Source organism: Mirounga leonina, unplaced genomic scaffold (genome assembly GCF_011800145.1).
Source record: "Mirounga leonina isolate KUSES-001 unplaced genomic scaffold, KU_Mleo_1.0 Mir_129, whole genome shotgun sequence".
NCBI lineage: Eukaryota > Metazoa > Chordata > Mammalia > Carnivora > Phocidae > Mirounga > Mirounga leonina.
The window spans coordinates 71,974,850-71,997,630 of NW_023270323.1; the positions used below are offsets into that span (position 1 = coordinate 71,974,850).

The 22,781-nt window shown below is 37.7% G+C and overlaps 2 protein-coding genes across 5 annotated transcripts in view; one reads left to right on the plus strand and one right to left on the minus strand.

The window, feature by feature from the left end:
• Positions 1-22,781, plus strand: part of RAB28 (RAB28, member RAS oncogene family) — a 97,368-nt gene that overhangs the window by 70,038 nt on the left and 4,549 nt on the right. For all 4 annotated transcript variants that reach the window (XM_035005294.1, XM_035005293.1, XM_035005296.1 and 1 more), the window contains 2 exons: positions 11,523-11,626; positions 16,247-16,324. In XM_035005294.1, the coding sequence (XP_034861185.1) occupies positions 11,523-11,626; positions 16,247-16,324 (182 nt within the window). The remainder of the gene's footprint in view (positions 1-11,522; positions 11,627-16,246; positions 16,325-22,781) is intronic.
• LOC118010704 (ribulose-phosphate 3-epimerase-like) lies at positions 3,696-4,436 on the minus strand. The gene has a single exon (XM_035005297.1). It carries the CDS (start codon positions 4,404-4,406, stop codon positions 3,723-3,725), a length of 684 nt encoding a protein of 227 aa, XP_034861188.1. The 5' UTR covers positions 4,407-4,436; the 3' UTR covers positions 3,696-3,722.

Here is a 22,781-nt window from a genome sequence, read left to right on the forward strand (position 1 = left end):
ATGCCATATTCATGAAATCTGTAGGAGTGTAACCTTTTTTATCATTTGTAATTTTCTTTTGAATGGTCTCTGAATTTAGAAACAAGGAGTTGTTACTGTATAGTGAATGGAAGTGCTTTGAATCCAACTGGGGAAGGCTGAAGGTTTTTTAATGTATGTCACTCACAAGGATTTCCTTTTTGTGCCTGTATTTTTGCTCAGGTGGACTGGAATATGTAAAGTAAGATGGGCGAAAATCGTAGCTGTGGCGCAGTTGGTTGCGTGTCCGACTCTTGGTTTCGGCTCAGGTCGTGATCTTGTGGTTGTGAGGTTGGGCCCTGTGTTGGGCTCTGTGCTCAGCGTGGAGTCGGCTTCAGATTCTCTCTCCCTTTCCCTCCCATTCACTCTCTCTCTCTCTCTAATAAATAAATAAAATCTTTTAGTTAGCGAGAGCAGGAACAGAAGCCGGGGAGTGGGAGAGGGAGAAGAAGGCTTCCCGCCGAGCAGGGAGCCCGATGTGGGACTCGATCCCAGGACCCTGGGATCATGACCCGAGCCGAAGGCAGACGCTTAACGGCTGAGCCACCCAGGCGCCCCAATAAATAAAATCTTAAAAAAAAAGTGGAGCTGTGCAGATGTTACTTATATGCATACAAACTTTTTAGCACCCAGTATAAGACCCTCATGCCTCAGCCCTGCTGATTTCACCAGCTCTTGGAAGCCAGGTTCTTCCAGATGCTTTTGCACATTTTCCTTTGTTGAAGAATGTACATCCTCTCTACCCCCAAGGTTGTCTGACTGGTTTTTTCCTCATCTTTCAGTAGTTAACTGAAGCATCATCTTCTCTGTGAGATCTTTCCTGTCCCTCTGAGCAGTTCTAGAAATTTCCTTTCTCTATTCTCCTGTTGTACCTTGTCTTATGTAGAACACTGTTGTTCTCTTGGTCTCAGAATTCCATTGTATATCTCTCTACATGTGTTTCTCTTAGCCTTCCTAGCATTTAGCACTTAGGTGGTGCTGGGTAAATAGTTCACGAATAAATGAATGGATAGACAAACTACAGTAACACTAGCTAATACTTATTGAGTATGTGCCAATCACATACTATGTGCCTTATCATTTACCAGTCATCGTTGTATGTGCTTTATACATGTTTACTTATTTTATCTATCGTAATAACATTATGAGGTAGGTACTGTTGTTGTCCCCTTTTATAGATGAGAAAACTAAGATAAAGAGAGATTGGTTTGTTCAAAATTCCACAAGTGGTAATAGAACAGGAAATCATACCCAGGCAGTCTGGCTCTGGAAACTGCATTCTTTACTTACCATGTCTTACTTCCTCTTCACATAAATCGGTGAATTATTGAACCATAGTTTTTTTTTTTTCTATATTTGCCTTATTGCAAACAGTTGAGAAGTACAGAAAAGTTATTTCTTGTAGGAGATTAATTCTCATATGTAATCTGTCATCACTCTATATCAATAAAATAGTAACGAAGATCATCTGTTGGGGTATGAATAAATTTTTTGTAATAACTATGATGATATTTGATATGTGACTTTTATTAGAATTCTTGTTTATTAAACATAATTTACTTACTGTTACTCATAAACTCTGTCTGTACATACTTTATATAGGCCATTTTATCCTGGAAGTTACCCGGTGAATAAATTTTGAACGATCACATCAATTTGTAGAGTTAGTATTCCATTGGAATTAGCACGGCCAAATGAACGATGAAAGTGACAACTTTAGATTCAAAATTCTGACTTGTTGCTTCTAAATCAAAGCTATGAACCTCAATAAAATCAAAACAAGATAAAAATACATGATACTAAAATATTTGTGGATGAAGTAATATATAATGTGTTTGATTTTCTTAAAATAATCTGAGAGTGGGGATATGAATAAAACAAGATTGGTCATGATTTGATAATTGTTGAAGAATCATTTTTGTTTTCATACAACTTTCCATGTATTACTTGAGCCATTTAATGGCAAAAGAAAGAACATTTCTCCAATACTTCATGTTTTGTTTTTTTTTTCCTAGTAAGTAAAAAAATGCAAAAGAGGCTTTTCAATTTATGGTTGTTTAATGTAATTTAATTTTGTGACTGATTTGAATATGACATAACGACAAAGACACAATATAATGCTTAGATTTTTGTTATCTTGCTAATTATAACTTTAAGTTATCATTAGTTAATAACTCAAGACCCAGTGTTTACTCAGGAAGAGGTTCATTGTTGACAAGAATGATGTAGATCTATATTTTATGTTAGTTAGGTAATCTGTATTAGTTAAGGTAATGCTAGATGCTATAAACAGACAATTCCTAAAGTTTTACCATCTTAGTACAATAGAAATTTATTTCTTGTTTATGTAAAGACCAAAACCAGGTAATACTTATCATTAGTGGCTCATCCCCCTTTCAGATACAAACTCCTTTGATTTTCTGGGACCACCATTTTCAACAGATGGCTTCATGGGTTACCATGAAGAAGGAGAATAAGGACTACCACACCTGGAAGGTGTATTGATTGATTGATTGATTGATTTATAAAAAAGATTTTATTTATTTATTTGAGAGTGAGAGAGAGCACAGAGGGAGAGTGAGAGGGAGAAGCAGACTCCCTGTTGAGCAGAGAGCCTGATGTGGGGCTCGATCCCAGGACCCTGAGATCATGACCCAAGCTGGAGGCAGACGCTTAACCGACTAAGCCACCCAGACACCCACACCTGGAAGGTTTATATGGGTCAAGCCTAGTAGTGATGCATGTCACACGTCTTTCTTCATTACATTGATCAGAAGTTAGTGTTAATGGCCATACTAAACTGCAAGCCAAGCTGAGAAATGCAGTGTAGGTTGATGAACAGCTATCTACTCTGGCCACCTTATCATTATATATCTATTTTACTCTTCTTTGTGTTAAGAACAGTGAAGGATCTTAGATTTTACCTTACTTGCAAGCTAACAAGTTAGCTGCTACCACTGTGGACACTGGCAAAAGGCAGGAGATCCTGGGTCAGAGATAAAGGACTTTTACTCATACCATAGCAAGCAAGCAAGGTCAGCTCCCCATTTGCACTGGTTCTCCTTGCTCCTAAATTCCACTAGGGCAGTGTGAGGGGGCCTACATAGATGATATGCATGCAGTGGTTTTTATCACAGCTGAGGAACCCTGAGCTTAGGAAACCTAAATCCTTTATAATGGGTTACAAATAAGCCTCAGCTTTGCTCTGGAGGGAGGTACTGTCTTTATTATACCAAAGAGTGGATAGACTTATACTTTATCCCCGAGGAAGGCACTATCTCTGTGTAGGCTGCTTGCCGTAAAAACATCTTTGAAAAAATAGTCCAAAATAAAAGCTGTCATTTAAAAATATTACTCTTCCCAATTCTAATTTTTTTTTTTCATAGTAACTAGTACACCTTCATTAGGCTTTAAGACACATTTTTGTTTACAACCTTAATACAGCCACATTTTTACTTTATAAAAATCAAGTCTCCCAGTAAAAATGGTATTTTACCACACTAATCTTTAAATTCCATCACTAAAAATGTAGTTAAACACACCAGTTTCTAACCTCTTGAAACATTCTGCAGAATAGATTTTAGTCCCTGGAATGAATAGCTGCTCAGAAAAACAGCACTGCTTCAACTGTGATAGGATTTGATAGTCAATATTCTTGTCGTCCAGTAAAAAGATTTCATGAGCATCAACTCCTTGTGGTTTCATCAATCAAGAGAACGTTTCTGAGCAGCTTCTGAGCAAACATTTCTTAACAGGTTGATCACAGATCTGGGGTCATCACTCCTCATAATGGCACTGCCAGACACAATCATGTTAGCTCCTGCCTCTGCACATTTGTGGATGGTATCCGGACCTACTCCACCATCAACTTCTATGTCCAAGGGTGGGAACTGAGTCCTCAACCAGTGAACCTTTGGCATCATATCTTCCATGAATTTCTGCCCTCCAAGCCCAGGTTCCACTGTCATAACCAAGGCCATATCTATCTGATTAGCCCATGGTGCCACATACTCAACTGTAGTTCCCGGTTTGATGGCAAGGCCAACCTCCATCCCATTCTCCCGAATGTCTTTAATCAAAGCCCCTGGGTTCTCGGTAGCCTCAAGATGAAAGGTGTATTGATTGGCTCCTGCTACAGCCATTGGTTTTACCCACTGTTCCGGCCTGGACACCATCATGTGCATATCAAAGAAAGGGTCCTGGCCTAGCTGCTCTCGGAGGTTTTCTACCACAGGGTGCCCAAAGGTGATGTTGGGAACAAAATGCCTGTCCATTACATCCAGGTGCAAATAATCGGCCCCAGAGTCCAGCATCCGGAGGCACTCAGCCCCTAAATTGGCCAAATCGCTGTTAAGGATGGACGGGCCAATCTTGCAGCCGGACGCCATGGTGCTGGTTCCCAAGAGCAAGTTATCCACGAGTCCCCCGGTAAGACGAAAGTGTCACCCCGATTGGCTGCCCCCAATTCTAATTTTTAAAAATTGGTGTAACAGGGGCACCCAGGTGGCTCAGTCGGTTGAGTGTCTGAATCTGGATTTCGGCTTGGGTCATGATTTCAGGGTTGTGGGATTGAGCCTGGCGTCGGGCTGCACTGCAGAGTCTGCCTGTGATTCTCTCTCTCTTCCTCTGCCTTTGCCCCTACCCCTGCTTGTGAAATAAATAAATAAAATCTTTCAGAAGTTATTTAACAATTTCTAGTGTATTTTTCGTTATTTATTTATGCACATATATCTATAATATGTTTACAAAATAGGAATTTTATTAAACGGGCAATTTTATACTCTACTTTTTTAAATTTAACATCCTATACTATTGTTTATTTCACTTAGAGTCTTTTTTCTTCACCTTTATTGGGATATAATTAATGTGTAACATGGTATAAACTTAAGGTGTACAACATGTTGATTTGATACATTTACATACTGCATAAATGATTACCACCATGGCCAGCTGACACCTCCATCACCTCACATAATTACCATTTCTTTTGTTGTGGTGGTAACATTTAAGATTTGCTTTCTTAGCAGCTTGATGCTTTATATTAGAATCCCAGAACTTACCCATCTTTTAACTGGAAGTTTGTATCCTTTGACCAACATCTTCCCATTTCCCCCAACCCTCAGCTGCTGGTAACCATCATTTTGCTATTTTTCTGAGTTCAGCTTTTTTAGATTCCACATATAAGTTAGATCATATAGTATTTGTCTTTCTCTGTCTTATTTCACTTAGCACAATGCCCACAGGTTTCATCCATGTTTTTGCAAATGGTAAGATTCTCTTCTTTCTCATGGCTGAATAATATTCCATTGTATATATATACACCACATCTTTTTTTTTTTTTTTTTTTTTTAGTGGGGGTAGTGGCAGAGGGAGAGGGAGAGAGAGAATCTTAAGCAGGGTCCACACCCAGCCTGGAGCCCGACACACTGGATTTGATCTCACAACTGTGAGATCACGACTTGAGCTGAAATCAAGAATTGGATGCTTAACCAACTGAGCCATCTAAGTGCCCCTATACCAGATATTTATCCATTCATTTGTTAATGGACACTTAGGTTGTTTCCATGGCTTGGCTATTGTGAATAATGATGCAGTGAACATGGGAGTGCAGATTCCTTTTTGAGATCCTGTTTTCATTCCCGTTGGTTATATACCCAGAAGCGGGATTTTTTTTTTTTTTAAAGATTTTATTCATTTATTTGACAGAGACACAGCGAGAGAGGGAACACAAGCAGGGGGAGTGGGAGAGGGGGAAGCAGGCTCCCCTCTGAGTAGGGAACTCAGTGTGATGCTCGATTCCAGGACTTCAGGATCATGACCTGAGCCGAGGACAGATGCTTAGTCAACTGAGCCACCCAGGCACCCCTTTAAAAATACATGAAAAATTGTACAGGTTGTTCTTTCTAACAGCTTCCTAAGTTTTATAAAAATTAAGGTTGTTAACCAAAATTAGCATTCTCATATGACTTCTATTTCATGTATCATGTGATTTTAGGAACATGACAGATAGACTTAGTATCTTGACAACTTTTTTTTTTCCTTTTCCTTTTTTTTTTTTTTAAAGATTTATTTATTTGAGAGAGAGAGAATGAGAGAGAGCACATGAGAGGGGGGAGGGCCAGAGGGAGAAGCAGACTCCCTGCAGAGCAGGGAGCCCGATGCGGGACTCGATCCCGGGACTCCAGGATCATGACCTGAGCCGAAGGCAGTCGCTTAACCAACTGAGCCACCCAGGCGCCCCCTTTTCCATTTTAATATACAGGTCAGGATGAATGAGCCAAGTAATTTTTTTTTTTTTTTTTGGCATAGTTGGTTTTGACAATAAAAAAATTTGGATTTTCTTGTCTAATATAGACTTAGAATTTTTTCATCTTTGTGCTTTTTATCCCCATTTATGTTAGCTTCACAAGAAAGCCTAGGACATGGATATCATTGGTTTATCTCCTGCGTTCTTATCCTATACAGCCCTGACCTCCCATTTTCAGACCCTAGTTTCCATCCTTTCTTAATTTCTGAGGCCCTTCCACATCAATAAAATTCCTGTATTTTTAATATCTTCCTTGAACAAAAGTTTTAAAACTTCTGCCATTTAATGTGTGTACTCACTTGTCTTTTCTATTGGAATAGTCTGTCTCCTATAAGGATGATGCTATCTTCTCCTGAAGCTCCTTTTTTTTCTTCTTAGATTCTATTTTATTATTATTATTTTTAAAGTAAACTCTACCCACAAAGTGGGGCTTGAACTCACGACCCTGCGATCAAGCGTCGCCTGGTCTCATGGTCTGCCACCTAAGCCAGCCAAGCACCCCTCCTGAAGCTCTTTCAAATGTTGATTTTCCCCTATTGTATCTACCTTATCAGTCAGGACTGGAGGTGGGATAGGGGACCTTGTTCCATGTTGTTCTTTCCAGACCATGATCCTTGTCTTCCCTAAAACCCTTAGATGTGAATATCAAGCCAAATGATTATATGTCCCTCCAGTTAGCTACTTGTGTATGTTGTGTTATCAGCCAGCCTCTGCCTGAACTCTGTGAATTTCTCAGAGAGATTTCTCCTGGGTCACAGTCACTCCCATTGCTGTTGCCGTCCCCATTCCTGGTAAATGCAGTGTCCACCTGGAGTATCCTTGCTCTCTCATGCTCCTTGAGTCCTTTACCTCTCGTCATCTTGTCCCCAACTTACACTAATACACTTAGTCTGAAGAGCTAGTCAGTATCAGTTTCTGTGCCCTCTCTGTAATACCAGTATTAATTTCATGTATCCCAGTCTGTCCATTGTCTCCTGTCTTTCCAGCGTAGCTGCTTTAGTAACTCAACTCCAGTCATTTTTAGACCCACACAAAACCTTAACATCAGTTACCAATTATATCTTAACAATTTTCAATTTCCTGAACCCCTCCTTACTCAACTTAGATTTCATGTTCCATCAATATAATCACTTCCTTACGTTTACTATCTTCAACTTACCTGCCCCTCTTTTCAGTAATTTACATGGTACAGTTTCTCTGCTTAATTACTTAAGTAATTTCTCTGCTTGAATGCAAACATTTATCTGCTCAGCACCTCTACCCATGCAGCTGAGTGTGGTTAGAACAAAACCTGTAACATAGTGTGTCTCCTTTTAAATCCAGGTGAACTGTCTTCAAGTGATTTCTCTGAATCCTTCACATCCCACGTCAAATCCATTAGCATTTTGAATTTACTTTTTATTCCAAAAATCTATTGAGAATCTGCCCTACTTTTTACCATCTCTACTGCTACTGAGTATTGTCCAAACTATCATCTTCTTTCTTCAGATTTTTTTTTTTTACCAAAAATAGAGGGAATTTTATAGCGTCACATAACTGAAAAACCCAATAACTATTTTATCTTTAGCTGTGGTGTGATCCAGGGACTTAAAAAATATGTATATATCACTGCAACCCAGTCTCTCTTGGCTCTGCTTTCTTCTCTGATGGGTTGTTTTTTTTTTTTTCCTTAGATTTTTACAGTAGCTTCCTCAGTGGCTTCTCTGCTTTACATTTGATTCTGTAGTTTATCCCCCCACAAGGCAGCCCAAATGAGCCTTTTAAAATGCCAGATTACATCTTTTTTTTTTTTTTTTTGTCATAACCCCCCCAATAACTTCCCATCTCTCTTACAGTGGCTAATGCACCCTGTATGATCTGGTTCCTGGCTTTTTAAACCTCATTTCCCACTGTTTCCCTTTCTTGCTAACTCATTTCAGCCACCCTGCCCTCCTGCTTTTCTCTTACTGCTAAACATAATCTTCCCTTAGGGTCTTTGCACTTACAGTTGTCTCTGACTATGTATTTTACCTGTTAGTCTCTTGCCTTTATTAAAATGTAAGCTCCTTGTTATCTGCAGCACCCAGGACAGTGCCTGGCCAAATAGGCACTCAAATATTTGTTAACTGAAAGAATGAATGACCTGTAAAGTGGTTATCCTTTGAAATTGTTAAGCACATGTTTAAGCAGGGTTGTAGTATGCTTGAGGTAAAAGAAATTGCAGGTATGTACAATGTTAATGCCTCTGTCCTTCAGTTGCTTAGATATTGGAAGGATATGCACGAAAGTGTTATCAGTAGTTGTCTGAATATGTATTACCATTATTAGGAAATTTTTATTCCATTTTCAAAAACAAAATATGAGACTGAAGGACATAAGAAAATTAAATCAAAGCAGTGAGAGTGTTATCACATGTATAATAGAGTGTTATCATATGTATGAGAGTGTCATCACATGTATGTATTATCACTGGATAATAATTTTAAGGATGATCTTAAAAGTGAAAAAAGGAAAGATTTTACCAATGTCTCACTATAACTTTATCTTCAGAATGTAGATTTCTGGATCATTTAGAATTAAGTATTCTAGTAACTGAGTCCTCTTAAACATTGCTCACTAAATTTTAACAGAGCAGAGGAAAACTTTGTGGTGAAGTTCTGGGTGGGCCTATTCTATATCTGCTGTCTCCTTTGTCAGAATCTCAGTTACTTAAAATAACTTTTCTGATTGCTGATGGTCTTTTATGTTCCTAAAATACAGGTGGTGGCTTTTTTAGGACCTGGATTGTATCTTTTTCATCTTTGGGTTCTTACTGCCTACCACAGTGCTTGGTATATAATAGGTACTCAATTAGTGTTTGATGGATAAATGTTGTTGTTTTCAGTTGACCAGTGGTAGTACTAGTTTCTCATGGTTATCTTTTTTTTTTTTTAAGATTTATTTATTTATTTTAGACAGAGAGTGTGTGAGCTGGGGGAAGGGGCAGAGGGAGAGGGAGAGAATCTCAGTCAGACTCCCTGCTGAGCATGGAGCCCGACATGGGGCTTGATCTCATGACCCTGAGATCATGACCTGAGCTGAAACCAAGAGTCGGACACTCAGTTGACTGAGCCACCCAGGTGCCCCATCGTGGTTATCTTTATTAGGAAAAACCTTTTGCTTGGGTAGTAAATTCCCCAGTGCTTTAGATAAGCGTATGCGGTAATTAGGTTGTTGGTGGACAGAGGGAAGGAGGAAAAACAAGAAAGAAAAAAGCACAACAATGACAGTCTGTTCCATTCGAAAAGATGAATGCACATGTATTAAATGACAAACTTCGTGTTTGTTATTATTTTTAATTGAATAGTGATTTCATTGGGTAATTTTCTTAGTGACATGATTTGTTCTTACTCATGTTGAATTAGGAAAGCATTTTAGCCTCAATATTATGATAAACTAGATGTATAAATGTCAGTGCTAATAGCTTAGTATTTTATTTTAGTCTTCTACAAATGATGCCTGTGGTATCTGGACATTTTTTGGCTTGTTTTTGTAAATAAGGTCTCAATGATGTTTAAGGAACAGCAACTTGTGGCCAGAAAAGAAAAAAGCTCCATATTATCCAGGCTAAGCAATATAAATGAGACTCAGAAATCCCCCACTAGATCAAAAATCTCCTAGGGAAAGATCTCTTGAGCCTACAAACTAAAGACCTTCAATATAATTTTAAATAAAGCCTTTTATGTAGTATGAGAACATTTTTTAGTTGATAATCAATTGCCACTATTATGTAGGCTTAGTAGATTTGCAAATTTACAAGTTTTTACAAGTCAGTTGGGTCCCTTCCTCAGGAAATCAGTTTAAGTTTTTTTTTCCTATATTGACTCAAAGAGCCTAGTTGTCCTTAAATCCTGCAAATATATTTGCCTTATAATTTGACGGCATTGAGTCAACACCCTTATAGGGTTTGTAGTGTTGTAAAAAGAGAAACTGTCCAATAGAGTATCACATTTGAAAAAAATAGACTGTGCTGGATAAAACCAGTATTGGCCATGAGCACCATGCTTTGCTTTAAAGCACCTACACCTATTCAAGGAAATATTCCCTTACCCAGTGCTTTCAAAATGTATACTTTAGGTTTGGAAAGCAACTGAGATGTATCTTTGTGAAATTAAACCATGGTTTCAAATAAAGTAAACGTGCAACAAAATAAAGCTACCTTTTGGCACAAAATTAATTCTGTATTTGTGTTAACATTAAAGTTTATAAAGATTGCAGAACTATTGTAATTATGAAAGTAATTAAATTGTTTCAAGCTAAATATGCTTGGGTAAGTGCATCTTAACTTTCAGTTACAGTTGACCCTTGAACAACATGGGGGTGAGGGGTACTGATCCCTTGCATAGTCAAATCCATGTATAACGTTTGGCTCCCCAAAATGTAACCACAAACAGCCTACTATTGCCTGGAAGACTTACTGATAGCATAAACAGTCAATTAACACATGTTTTGTTTGCTATGTCGTTTTTTTTTTTTTAAGATTATTTATTTATTTGACAGAGAGAGACACAGCGAGAGAGGGAACACAAGCAGGGGGAGTGGGAGAGGGAGAAGCAGGCTTCCCGCGGAGCAGGGAGCCCGATGTGGGGCTCGATCCCAGGACCCTGGGATCATGACCTGAGCTGAAGGCAGACGCTTAACGACTGAGCCACCCAGGTGCCCCGCTATGTGTTTTATATACTATGTTCTTACAATAAAGTAAGGCAGGGAAAAGAATGCTATTAAGAAAATTATAAGGAAGAGTACTTACAGTACTTTACAGTACTGTACTGTAAAAATCCACGTCTAAGTTCAAACCCACGATGTTCAAGGGTCAACTATAATCATTATGCTTAAGCATGTTATGCTAAGTAGACCTTTTTTGGGTCTCATCAGCATACCTGAAGCTGTAGGTAATAAGAATGAGAGCTTTCATTTTTCAAGCACTTTTCATGTGCTGGTCATTGTGCACCGTCCATGGATTCACTCTCAAATAACTTTTCATAAGGTAGGTATATTTGTTAGTCTCAGTTTTTAGATTTATATAGACTCAAGCATAAAACGGTTAAAGAAATTGCTCAGGGTGACACAGCTAGTGTCTAAGCTGGGATAATAAAGTAAGTCAAATTTAAACATGTTAACAATGTATTGATTGACTCTGATATCAAGTTTTGTTCTCTGTTTTTGTTCACTGTTCTAGTTGATTTGGAGCATATGCGAACAGTAAAACCTGAAAAACACTTAAGGTTTTGCCAGGAAAATGGTTTTAGTAGCCACTTCGTCTCAGCAAAGACAGGAGACTCTGTAAGTAAAATAATGAATACTGAATATTATGAGTGATCTTTTGTTTGATAATAATATTCGTAGGAAGTACACTTCCTAGGCTTAACTTTTGGAACAAATTAATTCCTATTGAAGACATAAAATAGATACAATATTTATTCTGTTTATATTACATTTATAATTCATTTAACATAGGTTAATGGTTATTTTAGAGAACTTAAAAGTACAAGAGTTAAAAAGAACATAAATTAAAAAAAAAAAGGAAGAACATAAAAATCACCCGTTATCTCAGCATCCAGAGATAACCATTCATAACCTCATATGATTCCTTATGGCTTTCTGATGCTCACAAATATTCATGCTATTGCTGTTGATGGTAGCGGATTGCATTCACTGAATGCTTGCTTTGTGACTTCCGTTGTACTTCTCCCATTATCTCTGTGCTGTAGATGAGTCCTAGAGAGATTACGTAATGGGGTCCAGGGTGCACAGCTAATGAGTGGTGGGGATAGGATTTGTAAACCTAAGTAGTGACACTCCAGGGTTATTAACTGCACTACATATTTATTTAAAAAATAAAGATCATAATATAGAAATAATTTGGTGTTTTAATTTTATTTAATGTATTTGTATGCAGAAAATTTGGCCATATCATTTAATATTATTAAATAGATTTAATAATCCATCAGATTTAATTAGATTTAATAATCCATACTACTGCCAACATTGTATTCGTGCCATTTCACTGTGTTTTTTTTTTAACATCCAGGGTTTATTTATTTATTTTTAAATCTTTGTCAATTTGGTAAGCCAAAAAAAAAAAAAAAAAGGTATCTTGCTACTTGAATTTCTTTGATTGCTATCAAGGTTGAACTTTTACAAATTTAATATTTATTTTCTGATTATTATCAGAACCCTTTCCCCCAAGATAATGCAAACATGAGCACATACCCACACATGCCATTTAAAAATACATAAAATCAGTACTCTTGATAAGTCCGCAGATTGGGCTTCTGTTGTCAGTTATCTTCCTAGGGGTCTATTGTCAATTTAGAATTATTTTATTTTATTTATTTATTTTTTTGAGAGGGAGAGAGCGAGCGAGCGTGTGAGCAGGCAGGGAGGGGCAGAGGGAGAGGGAGAGAGAGAATCTTAAGCAGCTTAAGCAGGCTTCACGGACAGTGCGGAGCCTGATGCAGGGCTCAATCTCACGACCCTGAGATCATGACCTGAGCCGAAATCAAGAGTTGGAAGCTTAACCGACTGAGCCACCCAGGTTCCCCTAAAATTATTTTAACTTCCAGTATTTTAGCTTGTGTTTAACCACCCCATATTTTTTGTGTACTTAATGTTGAGCCATCCTTAAAAATCCTCGTTATTTTCTTTTGAAATGCAGCTTTGAAGTGGTTTATTCTTGTGGAATCACTTTGAGACTTTAGTCATCTCCATCTTCAGGTTATTTTCCTCATCACCTGGGGAGTTGAGCTTCTGACTGTACTTTCTCTCATATTACCTTTGTTACGATTCTTAGTGATTTCAGTATCTTTGTTTGTCCTCCACCCTACCTCAGCCACTCACTTCCAGGCTTTGTCATTACAAATCACTATATCACTCTTCTGTTACCTCCTATCTCAGTCAGCCATCCTAATCACTGACCACCCTCCTGTCTTTCCAGCTCATACCCCTGAATGCCCTCATCCAGTCAATCTGCAGTCCTGGCAGGACCTGCTAGAAGCTGATCTTAACACCTTTTAATGTCCCTAACCTCCTTTCATGGCCTCATTTTCTTCTTTTCCTAACTTAAATTCATGGCCATTCAAAATCATTGCCATGCGTATGCCCTCAATTCCCATTCCTCTCTTTGACTTTATAAAACTCACTTGGCTAAAGCTTAACTCTGGTTTAAACCAAACCCCCACTATTTTGTGGCAGCACCCAGGCATTTGAACATGATCAGAGAGAAGCAGAGGCATGCTGGAGGTTTCACTTAAAATTCACAATTACTAGCCTGAAGTGGGCCCTTAATGCTGCTCAGTAATTATACCACGTGTCCCTAGGCCATCATCACTCCCTCTCACCTAGATGACTGTTTTCATAGCTTCTCTTTTCTCCTCAGATCTTCATCATTTCCTCATTCTCCCAGCTGATGACCTTGTTTCCTATTCTATAGAAATTTGAAGTCAGCGGAAGATAACTGCATACTCTTGCCACCACCTCTTGCCACCACATTTACCCCCACTCGCCTCATTCCCTGCCTGTGTTCCCATATCTTTTGTACGGTTACTGTGGGACAAACCTTCTGTGCTCCTGGCTAGGCCCCACTCCTCCACTGTGCATTGGTCCCATTTCTCTTGGCCTAGTAATGAACATTGATTGCTCAGCAATTCTCCCACCTTCCTGCATCATCACTTTTTTTTGGTCTATTGGATTATTCTCTCAGCATACAAAATATTGTGACTTCCCTTATCTTAAAAACAAGAAACTCGTGGTCCCACATTCTTCTCTAGCTGCTGCCTTCTTTCTTTCCCCCAGTTCCAGTGGAATGTGTTTTGAAAGAGTTGTCTCCAGTTTTCTCTTTGCAGTTTCTCTTGAATAGTTTCACCTGGACTTTTTCACCCAGTATTTAATCCATACTACTGTTATTAAAGTCACTAGTGACCTAGTTTTTGCTAAATGCGGTGGTCAATTCTTAGTCCTCATCTTACTTGACTTAGTTGAAGCATATAAAATAGTTAATCGCTCTCTCTTCTTTGAAATACTTCCCTCACTTACCTTCTAGGATACTACACCTCCTGGTTTACTTTTATCTCACTAGCTCTCTCAGTTCCTTTTGCTGATTCCCTCTCACTCCAACTTCTTAATATTGGAGTGCCTTAGGGCTCAGCCCTTGGATATCTTTTTCTAAACTTATTCCCTTAGTGACCTCATTTAGCCTCAGGGATTTGACCAGACCTCTTCCCTGAACTCCAGACTCATATATTCCAACTGCCTGCCCAGCACCTCCACTTGGATGCCTAATAAGCAGCCCCAATTTTACTCAGGTTCAGAACTGAACTCTTGATAGTCTCTCCTGAAATCTCCCATAGTCTTCCCCAGTTCAGTAATTGGCAGATCTTCTACTAATTGCTAAGGTGGAGAAAATTTTAGAATTATTCTTGACTCCTCTCTTTCTTTTATACCCACATCTGTCTTTTGCCAAGTCCTGCTGGTTCTACTTTCATGATGTATCAGAATCTGGTTACTATTTGTTACCCTCTCCACTGCTACCACTTTGTTTCAAGCCTCCATTATCTCTTAGGTTAGTGTCCTTGCTGGCTTCTCTTTTTGTACCCTTACTCTTCTGTAGTGAGAATACTCAATACAGCAATCAGACTGACCCTGTTAAAATAGAAGTCACATCAAGCCACCTTCCCATGGCTCCCATTTAACTCAGAGTAAAAGCCAAAGTCCTTCCATAGCCTACCAGATCATATGTGATTTGCACTCCTTTAATCTCTTTGCTTATTTTCCTTCACAATCCCCCACTTTCTCTCCTTTCCACCATGCTAGCTTTCTTATTTTTCTTGAATGTTGACCATCAGTGAACTCTCATATGTAATGTTTTTTAGGATGTAAATGACATAAGCCTTTTGGAGATATGTATTTTTTTTTTTTAAGAAATCAAAATTAATTGCAGCAAATATTCAGTAAGTAATCATGAGATAAGTAGGGGTAACAATATGCTAAGACACTTATGAAGCAAAGGTAAGTATAACATTACAGTCAGTGTCTGGTTTGGAGTCCTGGGAATCCTAGTGGGCCCAGTATAAGCTAAGTATGTATGAAAGGCTATTTATAGAAAAGTACTGTTGATTTCTGTTTAATAATAACAGTATACTGCTCCTTTATTCTGAACCTGTAAAATAAAGATTACTAAGTTGTTTTGCTCAAGAGATGTGGAGAATTTATTGAAATTGATAAAAGCCACAAAGACTATTAAAGGGTTGGAAGGTAAGATCTTTTAAGATAGGCTAAAGCCAGATCAAAAGACCAATATAGAATTGGCACTGAAAAACCTGGTACTAAAGTACAGACTAATTTATTTTCCCCAGGACTTTTAGGAGTTTGTTATGCTAGTACTTTTTTTTTTTTTTTAATGTGCTATCTATAATTAATTCTCTTATGTTAAAATTTTTTAAATGTAGGGGCACCTGGGTGGCTTAGTCAGTTAAGCGGCTACCTTCAGCTCAGTTCATGATCCCCAGGTCGTGGGATCCAGCTCTGCATCGTTGAACTCCCTGCTCAGTGGGGAGTCTGCTTCTCCCTCTTTCTCTGTCCCTCCTCCTGCTCATGATCTCTCTCTCTCAAATAAATAAAATCTTTAATAAAATAAAATAAAACATTTAAAGTGTAAATTTTTAGGGATAAATGTCTTTATGTTTAGAATTTAGTGAATTGCATGATTTTCAAATTATGGTTTAATCATTTAAAAATTATTACACTTAAAATGTTGCTGTATTTGACAAAGCTATTTTTGGAATAACCCTGTACATCATATTTTCACAATTCTTGATGTTTATCATTTTTTAGAAAGTTCAATTTATTTGAAAGTAACTTAAGCATGCCTATTCTAAATCATTTAAACCTATTTTTATTATGTAGGTCTTCCTGTGTTTTCAGAAAGTTGCTGCTGAAATCCTTGGAATCAAATTAAACAAAGCAGAAATAGAACAGTCACAGGTGATTATATTGAACTTTATATTTTTAAAAAACAATTTATTTCCTAAAAGACATTAATTTTCACCACTGACTCCTTTCACATTTATGCATTCTATGTACATATTCCTAAAAGCCTTAGGAATGAATTGTATGAATGAATCAGTGTTTATTGTGGAAGAAGGAGGATGTTAACTTTTTGCCCAATTATGATACCATTGAAACTTCATTTTGTCCTGAAATTGAGATTAATATAATACACATTTCATCAGTGGTTAAATAATGGGTTAAGATGCTGACCATATTGTTTTGTACTTACTTATTTAAGTTCTTCCAGTATTACTGTACCACAATATTCTTTTTATATTTCATACAAAATCCCAACAATTTATCTAGGTTTAGTCTTAGAGTTTACTCCATTTGGCATCCTCCATGTTTACTTTGGTAAAACATTATTTTTTCTTTAAGTCTGTGTTCTCTGTTCTCTAAAACATCTCTCACTGTAATGATATTAATTCTTGATGTTCTTTTCTTGTTAATTTAGTACACAGTTTGATAATGGTATTAACTATTGAAGATTTCTGAATTCTTTCACTATTTCTAGATAATTCTTAGACTAGTAAGTAAATGTGAATACCAACAATCAAGCATTTAAAAATACCACCATAATAGTACACCAATTCACATGTTTGATAGAATGAAAAATCAGAGTAGGAGCCTAGAGTTTAAAGTTAAGCTTTAGGTTTGCTGAGAAGCAACAAATAGATAAATTTTTCCTCAATCCCATCCACTCTATGTCCATCCCATATAGCTAAAAAGATATAATTGTCTTTTCCCATCCCTATATTTTCTTTAATTTTTTCAGTGTTCTGTGTCTTATTTTCATGGTCACTGTGTGTGTGTGTGTGTGTGTTTTAAAACAGAGCAAGTATCAATTGAAAATTTTTAGGCTGATATGACTGTTTCTAGGACTTGATTACAATATTTGAAACTCTGGAAATCTCTTTTTATTTCTCATTTTTCAAAAGACATTTATTTCAGCACTTATTATGGTCAGGCAGTGTTAAGATATCTTATGCCGTATAAATTACTCCCAGACAAATAAAAATAGTTACAGTTGACTCTTGATAAACACAGGAGTTGGGGGCACTGAGCCTCCCCCTCCACCGCCCCCGCCCGCCGCACAGTTGAAAATCCACATGTAACATTTGATGCTCCCAAACTTAACTACTATAGCCTACTGTTGATTGGAAGCCTTACTGATAACATAAACAGTTGATTAACACATATTTTATATGTTATATGTATTATATACTGTATTCCTTCAAAAAAGTAAGGTAGAGACAAAATGTTTTTAAGAAAATCTTAGGAGGGGCATTTGGGTGCCTCATTTGTTTGAGCTTCTGACTCTTGGTCTCAGCTCAGGTCTTGATCTCAGGTTTGTGAGTTCAAGTACCATGTTGGGCTCCACGTGAACTTACTTAAAAGAAAAATCATAAGAGGAAATACATTTATAGTATGGTATTTATTTATTTATTTATTTATTTATTTATTTATTTATTTATTTTTAAAAGATTTTATTTATTTATTCATGAGAGACAGAGAGAGAGAGAGAGGCAGAGGGAGAAGCAGGCTCCCAAGGAGCAGGAAGCCCGATGCGGGACTCGATCCCAGGACCCTGAGATCATGACCTGAGCCGAAGGCAGACGCTTAACCATCTGAGCCACCCAGGTGCCCTATATATGGTATTTATAAAAAAAAAATCCACATATAAGTGGACTGGTGCATTTCAAACCTGTGTTGTTCAAAGGTGAGCTGTGCTTGGCTTTGGCTTAAGAGGATGTCTACAAGAAAGAGAAATCACCATGATTTGCTTGATTGCACAGAACTTGGCAGACTCCAGAGGTCAAGTGATTCCTCTGCTTTTTAGTTTCTCTTTCTAAATGATGTTTGTCTCTGGTTAATTAGAGAGTTAATGAGTGATTCTCAAACGTAATCATAAACAATTTATTGATCATATATATGTGGCATAGTGATGGGTCTAAAGAAGATTTAAAGGAGTTTAAGATGCATAGTTCCTGCCTTAAGTGAAGAAAATATGTGCCAGGCACTGTGTTACCTCATTGAACTTTCTTCATAACTCTGTGGGGCAGGTGGTAATTCATCATTTTATGGGCAGGAAACTGAAACTGTTGGGAGGTTAAGTAACTTGATCCACTGACGTATGGTTAGGCAGTGGTGGAGGCAGGATTTGAACTCAGGCTTGTTTGACAGCAGTGCCCCTAGTGTTCCCACTCTGTTCTGTTAGGGGCAGATTTACTGGGCAGTTTGAAGTGGGAGGAAGAAAATAGCAGAAAGAGAAGCTGGCATGAACAAGCTGAAAAGCTTAGGTTATATTTTGGAAGCAGAAGAGCAGTTTGGTTAAAATAAATGACCATTGCATTGTATTGTGAAGGGAATCTGAAAAAAGATTATGGAGATTTATGAATACCAAGTTGATAAATTTTATTTAACATATTGATAATGGGAAATAATTTTTTAAGCAGAGAAATAAATGAAAACAGTTTTTAGGTAAGATTAATCAAATGGTTGTGTGTATGTGTGTGTGTGTGTGTTTGTGGTTGGTTGGTTGGGAAAGAGATGGAAACAAGGAGATTACACTGCCTTCATGTGATAAGGATCAGAATCAAGGCGGAAGGGAAACAATGGATGTAAGAGAGCAGAATCAACAGGGCTTGTGGAATGACTGGATAAAAGAGAGAAGTCCAAGATTACTTTGAGATTTCTCTCCTAAAGGAATGGAGAAGGGGGAACCCTTGTGACTGGTGGGCCCTCCTAGAGGTGAAGGTGTGCTGGTAGGTCACAGGCAGCCACCCCAGGAAAGAATTCTGTATACTGCGTCGTCTCCACTGTGCTCAGGTTCAGGAATAACACCAGAGAGATGGACTAACTTGGATACTTTTAAAAGGCAAAATTTTAGGGAGGCTTGATTAATGTTCTTATCTCACTCTTAGTCACTCTTAGTCACAAGAGCCAGAAAGCTACTATCTTGACTTTAGGGATGGACTTAACATCTAGGCGTATTTTAACTAAAGAGGTATCAGATGTGTTAACTACATAGCTCTCTACCCTCCCTGTACACATTACCTTTTCAGTGCATCCCATCTTGTTTATTATGTGACTGACACTTAACTCAATCTTCAGTTTGTTGGTGGAGTTTACTTTGAATTCATTCATTTGAAGATGAATTCACATTACAAAAGCCCTCTTTTCTTATGTTTATCAGAATCCTTTGTGTAGGGAAGCCTCATTCTTCTTTCCCGAATCTGATGAATTTGGTGCCTTTGCCAATTAAATTACTGATTTCACAATTAACAACATTTCTCAGTGGAAACATTTTCAAAAGTTCAGATTTTAAAAAGAGGTTTCTAAGAACCTACATGCAAGCCAGCAAGCCGTGTTGAGCACAGTTCTTTTTTCAACTGAAATATATTTGACATATAACATTGGATAAACTTAAGGTATATGACATGTTACTTTGTAATGTGATTGTCATTGTAGTGAGATAACACCTCTATGGCATTCTGTAATTACCTTTTCTCTTTAGCAGTTGGAATAATAAGTCCTAATGTCTTAACACGTTTGATGATTATAATACAATATTGTTGTCTGTCTTCACTGTACTGTGCATTATATCTATAGGGTTTATTTACTATTCGTTTTAAATTTGTACCCTTAAACATCTCTTTGTCCTCCTTACCCCCGATCCCTGGCAAGTACCATTTTACTCTGTTTTCACAAGTTTGGCCTTTTAAAATTCCACATATAAGTGATATCACACAGTGCTTGTCTTTGTCTGACATCTGTCACTTAGCAAAACATGCTTGAGGTCCATCCCTGTTGTCACAAATGACAGAATGTCTTCCTTTCTCATGGCTGAATAATACTCCATTGTATATATATGTACTACATTTTTAAAAAAGATTTATTTATTCATTTTAGAGAGAAAGCACATGTGTGCGTGTGTGGGGAGAAGGGCGGAGGGAGTCTTATGCAGGCTCCATGCTGAGTGCAGACCCTGGCTTGGGGCTCGATCCCATGATCCATTAGATCACGACCTATTAGATCACAATCTGAGCTGAAACCAAGAGTTGGACGCTCAACAGACTGAGCCACCCAGGTGCCCCATATATGTACTACTTTTTTTTAATCCATTCATCTATTGATGGACACTTAGGTGGTTTGAATATCTTGGGCTATTGTAACTAATGTTGCAATGAATGTGGGGCTGCATATATCTTCAAGTTAGTGTTTTTATTTTCTTTGGCTAAATACTCAGAAGTAGAATTGTAAGATCATATGGTAGTTCTGTTTTTAATTTGGGGGGGAACCTCCACACTGTTTTCCATAGTGGCTGCTCCAATGTATGTTCCCCCCAGAAGTGCAAAAGGGTTCCCTTTTCTCTACATCCTCCCCAACATGTATCGCCTTCTTCTTGATGATGGCCAATCTAACTGGTGAGTGAGAGAGTGGGAGAGCAGAAGAAGTGGGGCAGGGAGGCAAGGCAAAGAGGGAAAGAGAATGCACATTTGTTTTCTGTGTTTTTTGAAAGATTCCTGAGGGAATTTGGTGTAACATTTGAAAGTGTTTGTATTATCTTCTGGAGAAGGAGCTAGTTAGTAGACTCACCAGTCACATGGAAACTGATGCTATAGTAATTCAGTTTGTGACATAGGTATTTATAATCAGGTTATAGTCTTGGTTCCATTCAGTGATTATATAAAGAGATTCTGCTATTTTAGTCTAACCTAGTTTGTTCCTTATGTACACTCTAGATGCCTTGTCCAGAGTCCCCGATTTAAGCAGTAGTTGCATTTGTATCATTTATCTGTTCTCTTTTCTCCCCCAGCTGTTCTCCTCTAAGATAGTGTAAAAGCTGGGACTAGTTGTTAACAAATGTCCTCATTTCTCATATTGTTCACGTTTTTTTGTTTGTTTACAAAGTCGTCAAACCTTTAGGGAAAAAAATGAATTTCCAATTGCTATGCTCTCAAAGGTGTAGCGTTCAGCTTTTCAGTAATACATCAGATAATCCAAGGAGAAAATGCATACTCTGTGTCTTGTCTCTTTCAGTCTGAATTGCAAGAAGGTTTTGCCATATATACTTGATGGTAAGAGTTTCATTCATTCATTCATTCATTCATTCATTCATTCATTCATTCATTCATTCATTCATCAGAGAGAGAGCGAGCGAGAGAGCACACAAGCAGGGGGGAGCGGCCGGCAGAGGGAGAAGCAGGCTCCCTACTGAGCAAGGAGCCTGATGCGGGACTCAATTCCAGGACCCTGGGATCATGACCTGAGCTGAAGGCAGATGCTTAACTGACTGAGCCACCCAGGCGCCCCAAGAGTTCTTAAGCATTTTTAAGCCTTGACATTTTCACTTGTCAGTTAATAAACTATGAATTTCTGTTTGGTTTGAACTTGGTAAGCATTAGTTTCCTCAAAACAAAAATTTCTCTCCTGTCTGAGATACTAAACTTGCTAAAAAAAAATATGTGTGTGTGTGTGTGTGTACATATATATATATTATTCCTGAGGTCCCCTCTGAATATTTTCATACTATATATGAACATATCTAGCATAGGGCCTGGTGTGTATTAGGCATGCACATAACTGTACAACTCAAGTGCCCATTTAACCCCTGATCCTAGGGTCCCTCTCTTTAGCTTTATCTGAATATTGACCTTCCTTAAGGAGCCACAAGGAACTTAGATTCTTCTTACCTAGATGTTAATCGTTATCATTTTTGCCAATCTGTTTACAAAAACTGCATTGAGATTCCTTTCTTATCCTAAACATCACTTGTCTTACTTGTAGAACATACTTACTTGCTTTGTACAAACTATTCTAATCCTCAGATACTGAACATTGCTTAATGGATTTCCATATCATATCTTTTTCTTTTCCTCCTCACCTTTTAAAGTTATTTTTTTATATAGTTTCAAGATCTAAATGTGGGGCTTTAGAGACCATGTAGATAAACCTTGTGTTTTTAAAAAGATCAGGAGGTTGTGAACACCAAAGTGTTAAAGTAACTTGCACCCAAAGTTATGAAAGTTACTGGCAGCATGTAAGGACACATTATATGGAAGAAAAAGAAGTTTCTTTTAAGTTCCTACTATGTACAAAGTTCCATGCTTCAAAAAAATGCTATAACCATGCTTTAAGTGGTAATCTCTAATTTTGTTGCAGTTTGAATATATATCAACCATAATATTCTTTAATAGTCTACATCTCTGTATTCCATGCTAGACTCTTACACATCTCAGAAACAGAGATTATGTATTATTTATCTGAATGTCTTCAATATCTAGAATAGTGATTAGCTTTGAATGAGTGATACTGAGGAGTGTTTAAGCCTTCAAGGTATGTTTACTCCATATCCTGAACATGACAAACTGCAACTTTTGCAATGGCA